At 37.5% G+C, this 10,939-nt stretch overlaps 1 protein-coding gene across 1 annotated transcript; it reads right to left on the bottom strand.

Annotated features, from left to right (window-relative positions):
* Positions 1-7,355: 7,355 nt before the first annotated feature.
* Positions 7,356-8,069, bottom strand: LOC146380346 (cystatin-B-like). The gene is made up of 3 exons (XM_084940386.1): positions 7,996-8,069; positions 7,799-7,903; positions 7,356-7,654 (listed from the first exon to the last, which is right to left on the bottom strand). The coding sequence occupies exons 1-3, from the start codon at positions 8,041-8,043 to the stop codon at positions 7,526-7,528; spliced, it is 282 nt and encodes a 93-aa protein (XP_084796512.1). The 5' UTR covers positions 8,044-8,069; the 3' UTR covers positions 7,356-7,525.
* Between the last annotated feature and the right edge of the window lie 2,870 nt (positions 8,070-10,939).

Below are 10,939 nucleotides of genomic sequence, written 5' to 3'. Positions count from 1 at the left end.
TCTGTGTTTCAGATGTTTAACTTCAGGTGGTTAGTACACATATTTATACTGTAAAACCACCCTGGAAACTTACTAGAAGGTGTCTCCAGTACCTGAAGGGTGGAGCTACATGTTGCTCTCACATTATTATGTTGCTTGTTTGTGAATTGTTCCCCCAAGTTCCAGCTTACACTGTGGCACTTCTCACAAATTATAATTGTGCAATTCAAACACTGCAGACAAACAAGCGGATATGCACATACATAGTTTTCCGATGTTGTTGTTAAACAAATTGATATCTAAATCTTAAAGGATTAAAGGTCAGATTGACTAGGCAGGAAACATAACCATGAAGTCGCATTTGCAAAAATACACATTCATGCTTAATTACAGTCTGTCTGTTCTCACCCAGTCAAAGCTCCATACAGTTTGATTTGTCAGTTCAGCTTTCAAGTGAAATCCAGCACAGTGACATGCTGCTCTGATTATTTTATGCCATTCCAGCTCCTTCTTGGTCTTGTTTGTTCTTCTTGATTTTGCTCATTGTCTACGATTTAAATCAAATATAAAAATATAAAAGCTTGGCTCTAAACTTTCAGGGGGAGGACAAAGTGGGAAGCCTTAAATTCTCACATGTTTGAGCAATCCACTTGTGCTACATACAGGCTTGTTCTGAAAATATCTTTACCAGACATTCCACACAAACAAATCCCCCACTTCCAGCAGAAAATATCATAATCATACTCATAATAAAAATAAGAGTTAGAGTTGTAATGCACACTGTAGCACCCCTCAAAGAGAACCCCCTGAATACATGTGCAGAAGATAGCCACAAAAAACACGTTGACACAAGTTCTGGTCATAAATACATGCTACACCTTTTTAATAAATACCAACAGCAGCTCTTCAGTGCCAAAACACGTTTTGTTTTTTGTTTTTTTGTTGTTGTTTTTTCTCGTCCAGACCTTTCTTAAAACTGGCTCTATGTAGAATTATCAGCATGGTAAATGCTCAGTACAGGTGTTTAAGAGTGGTTATTTCAGTAGTTTTCGGTTATTTGCCTGGATTTAGCGAAAGGAATCCAATTCCTTGGAATTGTTAGTCTGCCCATCTATTCCTCCTGTTTATCAGTTCCACTTGCACTCACGCTACAAACAGCTGATTTCAGTCCGTGTGTTCAAGAAGGGAAATAGCAGGGCAGTCTAGAGCGTTTACCGGAGCATTTCTCCGGTAAACATGTGACATAAGGGATTGCAGTGTTGTTCCTTTTGTCCTTCTGATTCTCCCTAGAACCTTCTTTTCTGTGCATCTTTGCTGATTTGATGAAAGACAATTCAATAGACAATAGTTTTTGTTTTTGTTTTTACATGTGTGCATTCCTTTTCTTTCCCTTCTGACTTAGAGGGAATGTTTTCTGCCAGGTGTTGCTGGGTCCTGATTACTCCAACTTTGTGTTCCAGATGGTGGTGGGAGTCATAGAGTAGGTACTGGTCTGTGTGTGTGGACTTCTGGTAAACTTCAGTGTTGAGGTTTCCTTTGTACTCAATGGGCACAGCACAGTCCAGAAATGACAAACCATTATCCTTTATGTCTTTCCTAGTGAACTTGACCAAATATGACCAAGATGGCGCCGCTGTGTGTGGCTCTTCGTCTGTCACTCCCAAGTTTGTTTCTGTTTATATTGTTTCTGAACTGTGTCATTCACAAAACAAAGTCTCTGCTGAGGTATGATTGCCACACACTACCGGACCTCCAACCTTTGGTCTAAAATATTCTGTCGTTTGGAGCTGGTGGGCAGCAACCCTTGCCCCCAGTTGTATCGGAAATGCCAAGTTACCTGTACTGGGTTCCCACGCTACCTTCCAGCCGAAAGCGTCTTTGTCACCGGGATAAACGAAGCGGTCGACTGGTGAAGCTGAAGGTTTCCCTAAGGAATTTTTCTGCTGTTTTCCAACCAGCGCATGGAATGTTCCCAAGATTGTTTGTGTCTCAGCATTTCCTGGATCCTGTTGATGCCTGCTTGGTGCCCGTAGTCGGCTTTGATGATGCTCTTTGGCCCCCCAAATACAGTAAGAGCTTCATAAACAACTTCTCTGATTTTTTTAGCTTGAATTATGCACAACAATGATCATGTTCTCATTGTTGGAGATTTTAATATACATGTGTGTTGTCCTGATAAACCACTGCTAAAGGACTTTTTAAGCCTTACTGACTCTTAACCTGGTGCAGTCCTTGCGCGGCCCTACACATGAGCATGGACACACACTGGACCTTGTTCTTTCTTTCTCCTGATATGTGCAATAATTTTCTGAGCTTTTTTATTGAAAAGGTTGTCACCACCAGGGCTGTCATCAACACTCCTGACTCTGACCCCTCTGTCTCTGTCCCTTGCACTGCTGATTTGACTCAGTTTGAGCTTGTGACTCTCTCCACTTTAGAGGTTGTCGGTCTCTTGCCTTGGACCTTTTCAGACAGGTCCAAGGCAAAAGGGAAATTTAGCCTATTATTATTATTCACATCTGCACCCATTCTTACCCTCAGCAAAGTAAGACTGTGAACAAGAAACTCCAAAGAAAGTAAGAGTACAAATAAAATCTCCAATGCAAGCACTTGAACACTTGAATCAACTAACTGATGCAAGCTTTCTTGATAAGTTTACAACTCCTAACTACAATAATGCAAACCTATTTAATGTGATTTTTAAATACAGGTTTATTTATTTTCCTTTTATATACTGTTAAAGTTTGTTTTCCAAAACAAATGGAATGGATTCAAATATCCTTTTCATCAGCCTCAGCTTTACTTTGATTTTTGAGTGGATTAGCAAGTTCACTTACCAACATCCGCAACTTAGATGTATTAACATTAAGATCTGGCACCAATCTGCCAAACTGCATCCAAACAGAACTGCCAGTGTGGTAACAGGTATGTGTTTACACATTATTTTGTTTCTAAAAGAGAAGCAACTGTGATTCCAAGTTAAACTGTTGACTCATACATTTGGCAATAATTTCACCTCTACATCTGAAGTACTCTGTTTATCAAATTCTCAGGACCTGTTTTCTTTATTCTCAGGTATTAATTCCTTACAAAATGTTGTTAACAATTGTTCTGCTACATCATGCTCAGACATGCAGAAAAAACGTTTTTTCTTTGTCTTTTGACAGTCTGCTTCTGTGAAAATGTTATTTTCATGTGATGTTTTATCTTCCTGCGGGTTAATTGGATTCACGGTTATTTGGATTCACGCAAATTTTAAAAAGATGGTCATGTGTAATGTAATATTTTATCATGATTTTTAATTTTTTTATTTGATTTTTCCCAGTTTAGTTCAACTTCTTACCTCAGCACTGCAGGATGATCGCATCATGTAGGATTAGAAGTTTAAGGAGTATTTGAATTATGTGGAACCCGATGTCTCTAATATTATGCTACAAGGATTTTGTTGAGTGTTCAAACTGCATATTATTACTGAGACCGCAGGTATTGTATTGTATTTTTTAGCTGGTGAGCTGAGCTGGTGTTCTGTGTTTGGTTTTCGGTTTGTTTGTTTTTTTGTTTCATTTTTTATTGCTGTGAACTGTACGCCATGTGGGTTAGAAAAAAAATACACATATTTATGCATTTTTTCTGTGAAAGAGAACTGTGATTCATACATTTGGCAATAATATACACTTTTAATGATCTTATAATTAAATTCTCAGAAACTAATTAATTCTTTCTCAGGTCATGAAAAAGTCTTATTAACAACTGCTCTGCCAGTTGAGACCTGCGCAAAAGACTTGTCTTCTTTTTATAATGTGCTTAAGCTGCTCCATTCCTCAGCAGCAGAACTTGACTTGTCAGTTCAGCTGTTTATTTTGTGCTATTACGGCTTCATCTCTGTGCCGTGTTTGTGTTTCTTTAATGAAAAATATTGTATTTCCTCAGTATTTCCTACCAGCTATCATCCAATATCCCTTTTTAATGTTGACCTTAAAATAATCTGCAAAGCCCTTTCAAAAACATTGGAGAAGATAACCCTGCTCATAATACATCCTGATCAAACTGGTATCGTAAAAGGAAGGCACTCATCAACAACAACATGTAGATTACTTTGTTTGATTCATGCAGTAAAAGCTCTGAAACTACAATATTGTGTCTGGATGAAGAAACAGCAATTGATAGAGTTAACTGGAAATTTTATTTGCAACTATATACAAATTTGGTTTTGAAAACAGTTTCATAAACTTATTAAAAATATGATTTGCAATTTTTATCAAACCACCAACAGCAGCAATCAGACAGGCTATAGTGATTAGACATTTCGGATCTACCATTCATTAGCTCAAACGTCAAATAACATGTATGCTTTAAAAGCATTAATTCCTACAAAACAATAATGTGATAAAATTCCCAGATTGGAATTTTGAAAGAATTAAATACTTGGAACATATTTTCGAAGGAATAGACTTATTCCATTTGGCTATATATATTTTTTTGGTATTTGACTTAGAAGGGGCCTCGGTGTCTGTCAGGTAGTGTTTTTCTGGTGGCTGCGTACTGAGGGGTTCTGGGGAGGGCTTGTGGACTTGGAGATCTGGGGGTGCTCTGCCTTCGAGCTGGGGTTCTGGCTGGGCCTGGGATGCTTGGGTCCTGGCTGGTGTGGGTTGGTGCATACACTATCGCTTGGCCCTGGTCCAGGGGCCTTTGTTGCACTGGTTGAACTGGGGCCTCTTTAGTTGGCAGGTAGGTTTTTAACGTCTTTTTGCAGGTGCTCTCTACTTTTGAGGAACCCACTCAGCAGGCGGTGGGATCAACCAGAGGTGGAGGATGGATTTAGCCTGGAAGTCTATTGTCTTATGTAGTTGGAGAGTTGACTGAATACTGGGTGGATGTAGTTTTTGCTCTGCCTGCCCTGGGCTCCCTGGGGCTCAGTGGTGCTGCAGCCATGGACTCTGGGCTGGATAGGTCTGGGTTGTCGGAGTCTGTGGGGCCTCGGGCTTCTGACTGTGGTTGCTGGGTGACCCCTCCCTCACGGCTTTCCTCTGCTTTTCTCTGCTTTTTGAAGTTCTGGGCCTCTGGATGTAATGGTAAATATAAATATAGCGCTTTTCTACTCTATGTATGTAATCTGGTAGCAATGCATTCATGTATATAGAAAGATACAAGAAGTTCATTTCAATAATAATTAGCATTCCCATAAATACAACTGATTCAGTATTTTCCACAAAAAAATGCTTTTTTAAGATTTCTTCAACACCAAATAATAAAAACTTTCTCCCCTCCAACCAAAAACAATAAACTGGTAAACTGAGCCACTGGTTTGATTAACAGAAAAAAGATTAAAACAGTAGTTAAAATGTACCAGCATCCATATAAAACAACAAGATAAGATGAAAAGAAGACACATTATACTTGATAGTGAGACTACTAAAACCGAAATCACAGTATACATTAACAGCAAATGCATAGAAATAAGTCACAGATATCTCCCAACCTCACACACCAGCTCAGACACACCAGAAAGATGACGTTCCATGTGCCACAAGCCAGTTTTGGAAGCCAGGGGTCAGACTGCCATTGACAGGTGCTTCAGACTGCTACTCGATCCACAATGCACCGATGTTAACTTACATTTGCTATTAAAAATCATACCATGCTACCACTTTACAATCTCACAGGAGGACAAAGCCACACTCTAGTGCATATTTGATGGTCAGAAAACTTTAATCTATCGTTCAGAAACCCAGAGTGTGAATGGTTATCTGTCTGTCTGTGTTAATCCTGTGGTTGACAGGCTGTCTAATGACAAGATGAACTGCAGGCCCACATCTGCCCTTCTTAATGAAGTGATTAAGGAAATGAAGAGAGGGTTTCAACTAATTTCTCTGTTATTTGAGTAGTTCACTGTGTGTTATTACAATTAGCTAGCTATAACTGTAGTAGTTATGTGCTTTGTAACCAAGAACTCACTGAAAATATAACAAAACACTTATAAAAGTTGTTTTAAAAACATAAAAATCTATTTTATGTATTTTTACAAAGCAAATACCATAAAGAAAACGTTACTGCAATTAGTAATATCGTGAAATTTCAATCAATAATATTGCATTTAAAGCTGTTAAAGAACAACAAAAATGGGCTTCTCTGCTTGGGCTGCTGCCCCCGCGACCCGGCCCTGGATAAGCGGAAGAAAATGGATGGATGGATTATTTTTTTTGCTTATTTGGGGTGTGTCAAAACTAAACCTTATTACTCATTTGAAGTAATCAGCCGGATCAGCTGTTGTTATTGGTTTAATATGTCCTAGCCATTAGACAGAGGCAGACAAAGGTTTTACAATGTACATTTGTTGACTTGCTAAAAAACAGATTTTGCGTCTAATAATAATGCAAACATCTCCCCAAGAGCTCCTTAGGATAAGAAGCAATTTTACGGGGCTTGTTAACCAGTAGATATGTCTGTGAAAGCTCTGAAGTTCTGATTGAATGACTGATTGACAATACTATAATCTTTAACTCTGAGTCATCTGAAATGGAAGCATGTAATTCCTGGGAAGTCAATGTTTGTTTTTCTTTTTCCTGAAAGGAAATTCATTGAGGAGTGTCACTAAACCAACTTTCACCACAGTTCTGCCAGGCTGAGCTCAGACATGCACAATGTTTTGAACAAATGAACTGAACACTGAAACAAACATATTTTTGTGACACCATTGCAAAGGGGATAATTATCAATGATCCTTTCATTATACTCATGTGTCGATACAGTCTTTGTTCATTCAGCTGTAGGAAGTTTTCTTCTATTGGTCATGTAGGCACCTGTAACGAAGACACAGAGAGCACCCATCTTCAGACACACACTCTTCGTGCGACAATGTGACAATCACATACCAATAGTACAGAGAGGTTAAATCTGGTGAACACAAATTTTCCACTACACACAACAGGCTCCATTTTTTTCTTTTGTTGCATTGTTCTTAATGTAAATTGTTTAAATTGTATTTACCATCAAACAGCCTCCTCACCTGGGTTAACTGGGTCACTCAAACATTCAGATTTATGCTGATATTTTTAATTGTGTGTAATGTAAAAACTCACTGGCTCTTGATTTATATTTGAGTTTTAGCATCATTACAGCTTCTTCTCTCTGTTGTGTTTGTGCTTCTTTAATGAGTAATCTTGTTTTTGTTTACTGTCTATCAGTTAATCCAGATTTTTGGTGAAAAGTTCACACATTTACAGATTTTCTTTACTTTTTACACAGATTTAAAGATAATTCAGCCCTTATGTGTTTGTGTGCACCAATAAAACCTCTCACTCTCACTTTTTTGCTGTCCACTGAACCTTATGAGTCAAATACAGCTTCACAACTGTCACAAAATCAACACTCACAAAAAAGTCATATTTTCTTTATTATTCCTTTTAAAATGTTCAATGTACAACATGTTTCAGTTTTTAGATTTAAAAATGAATCACTGCCTATAACACAAAATTTTAATGTTTATTTTGCTATAGCAACAGTAGTTTGGATGCAATCATCAGCTGAAACAGGCCATGAGATCAAATTAGAAAGGTTTGATGGCCTCATCGCTGCTGTGGTTTTCTTTTACGTCAATCACATGAATCGTTTTTGCGTTAAGTGAAGTGTATTGACTGACATCCACCACAATGCACTTGGATCCTCCCACATCAACCTGCAGGCAAAAGAGACAAAAAACATGTTGTGTGTTTGACACTAAATATCTTCATTAACACTTTTAACAGCACATCTAAAGTTTTCTTTCTTGTCTTCCAATTCCAGTGATTTCTTATATAATGAATATGACAGAAGTACTTACCTTGATTTGATAGGATTCCATTTCATTCTCATTCCCAACAAGGTAATTAAGAGCAAGGAATTCACTGAATATCTTCATGGTCTTTGCCTCCACTAAGAACTTGATCTGTGTTTGAACAAATTAGAATATGATGTAAATCCAGAGTGACGTACAAATCAGAGCTTTTGATTGTGGAGATTATGAAGAATGAAGCTCACCTGATCACAGATCCTCTGAATTCTTGGAGTAGCAGGAATTGCAGCCATTCTGAAAGAAACAGAGACATAAGATATCTGCGTTTATGAATCCAGTTGGTTATCACACATATTTATACTGAAATTTAGCAGAAGGTGTCTCCCATACATAAAGGGTGGAGCTATGAATCCAAGCACTGCCCTCAAATTATTATGTTACTAATTGTTGGTGACTTACTCCCCAGCTCCAGCTTACACTTTTGCATGTCACCTAAATTATAATAGTGAAATACAAATAATGGCAGGCAAAAAAATTCAAATTCACAGGCAGAGCAAATATACTAAGCTCTGTAAATTAGTCGTGATAACAACGATGTGCCACTGAGAGTGGAAAAATTCTTTGTGATCTACTAGCAAAGCAAAGATGCAGCCAGTTCATTTAAATAATGAGCAACATAAACCAAGAGCAGGCAGACAAACTTGTCGAAAACAAGAAGACTCAAGGGAATAGCGAAGAATATGAAAATATGCAGTCATTTTTTTCTCTACTAAAGCTCTTGCTGCATGGGTTGATTACCAAATAATTTTATGTGAAGGTTGTTCATACCATCTAAATATTGTAATAATCAAAGTTGTGATATGTCAGAGAACTGAAAAGAAGACACATTCACAAAAGGTAAAATCAGAAACTTTATTTCACGACCAAGATGGAAACGTCAAACAAAAACTAAGAGGGGAAGATTTTTTTAATTCCTGGAAGACAACAAACACCATACCGGTTATATAATGTAAAATACACACGACACCTTCCATTTGCAGTGCATAGAGCAAAGAGATCCATCCACTGCAGATCAAACACATTCAAACTAATGACACTGCACACAATGGAAACCCATCGATCGAATTGCCGTTCAATGCTGTTTGTCACCTTCATGCTAAATTTCTGATTGCGAGAGACTGAATAATAGCAGTGACACAAGTCAGCACCGCTCTCCACCCTTTTTTCTCAGCCTGCAGAAGTGCCTTCTGTTGTTTGTCATTGGTTTCACCTTTTTTAATCCTCACTACCAGTTCTTTCCATGCTTTCATGGAGTTATGGTGTTCAGGACTATTGTCATGTGAGGTGAGAAGAGAACTGGCATGCTTCCAGTCTGTCAGTCTGTTAAATTAATGTTAACTTAAAATATTTCTTAAAATACTGGTGGCTGCAACTTCTTTGACATTTCTATGAGCATACATGTGCATTAGTGTACACAAGTTATTTGGAATACACAGGATTCATAGTGGCAGCAAAGCATTTGCAAAATAATATGCAACACACACTGAAATGGCCGCCATTGGATCTTCATCCTCGGGATCAGACATTTGTAGAAACACATATGTGGCTGAGGAGGTGGACGGCTCCTTATCTTGGGCAGTGCCAGTCGTAGAGGCTGCTCCAAAATATTTTGTGCCCCTGAATAGAAACCCAATATAAAACTCAGAAACATGCATGCATCATTTTCATAATTAAAACAAAAATATAATTTTGCCCAATTTATCAAATATTCAGAATTATATGTATAACAAGCATTTTATTGACTATGCTATCACAGCATCAGTGTTTGGGCGTAATGCATTACTCTGTAATTACAGTAAGATAACTTTCCTAAATAATGTAGCCTAATAGTCTAAGGGATTTTATTTTTTGCTCAGTCAGCTAGATTTGTCATACATTGAGAATGGGAGTCAAATCAACAATACACTTTTTCCAATTAATGGCCAATTAATATTAGAACAGAATAGAATAGAATAGAATAGAATAATCCTTTAATTGTCGCTCTCCCATAACTTCCTTACACATAGAAATTCACCAGTAATGGCTTTAGTTGTTCTGCAGTTACAGGACTTGAATACATCTGCGAAACAGAGTGTGAGAGCATGTAAAGGAGGGTAACAATAATTTACTGCAAGTTTGATTTTGATTGATTATATTCTTGTTCGTGGAATGACAATCCCAGTACCTTCAGTAAATGTTTATGACTTCTCTGCAAGTCTTTTAACATACAGCACAATGTTTTTATTTTTAACTGGCTGTGTTCATCATCTGTGTGGTTTGGTCAAAGAAAATTTGAGAATTTATGTTCATAAAAGTAAGAAGGGTTTCAAAAAATATCTGCATCAGCCTAAAAATGTTTGAAAACACAGCTCACAGGAGTAAATATATTTGCTTGCTTTATTTCTAATGGTGGAAAATTTAGAAAGAAAATCTACTCAAGTGTTTTAAGAGGAGGAAGACTCAGCTTTTATTAAACCAACAATAATTAATACTATTAATACCCATTTGTGATCAGGTGGGGCCCTCCAGTGGAAATGAAACGAACGAATTTCCTTAGTGGTTACTTGATGCGTTTAGCCCTGTAGGTTCAGTCAGTTACAGCAGGTTTGCTCTGTATTTTTAAGTTTACTGGGTGTTGATACTGGAGTGTAAAATTAACACAGATGGAAAATGGACAAGAAAAGGTCAAAGTCATCAGGTGCTCAATTTAGAAAAAAGAGAAAAGAATAGGAGGAGAAACGAGCAAAAGATAAAGGTAAGCAGATGTGTCATTGAATAATGGCAGGTATTGTGCATGACATGTATCCTCAAACAAGATAACATTCATTAGTTGTGATAGGGAAAACAGTAGTCACTGATAATTTTAATCTTCAGCATAATATAATGCAGTACTTTCACAGAGAGTGTGATGAAACTTTCCAGTGAAACATTGGAAACAACACCCTTATCATTTGTTCTCTCAGATAAAACAGTGCATGGAAAACTCTGCAAACAGCAATGCTTCCATGTATTTTATATCACGTGTGTAAGCAGGTGGAAATTGTTTACGAGTGTATAAAGAAACTGAATCAATAAATGCATCCAGGACAATTTGATAACTAGAGCAGAATATGTTCTGTTTTTGTGCTGTGCTGTTTTTGTCTGTGTCAT

Source organism: Perissodus microlepis, chromosome 9, assembly GCF_051167445.1.
Source record: "Perissodus microlepis isolate ML-2025 ecotype Zambia chromosome 9, ASM5116744v1, whole genome shotgun sequence".
Lineage (NCBI taxonomy): Eukaryota > Metazoa > Chordata > Actinopteri > Cichliformes > Cichlidae > Perissodus > Perissodus microlepis.
Note: the sequence above shows the minus strand (reverse complement) of the source record. Positions and strands in the feature narration are given on the sequence as shown.

Excerpts from the sequence above, each read along its gene's own strand:
- LOC146380346 (XM_084940386.1), bottom strand. The coding sequence starts at position 8,043 with ATGGCTGCAATTCCTGCTACTCCAAGAATTCAGAGGATCTGTGATCAG. Across the intron at positions 7,904-7,995 it reads TTCAGAGGATCTGTGATCAG|ATCAAGTTCTTAGTGGAGGC; the intron begins GTGAGCTTCATT and ends GTTCAAACACAG. Across the intron at positions 7,655-7,798 it reads TGGAATCCTATCAAATCAAG|GTTGATGTGGGAGGATCCAA; the intron begins GTAAGTACTTCT and ends TTTTGCCTGCAG.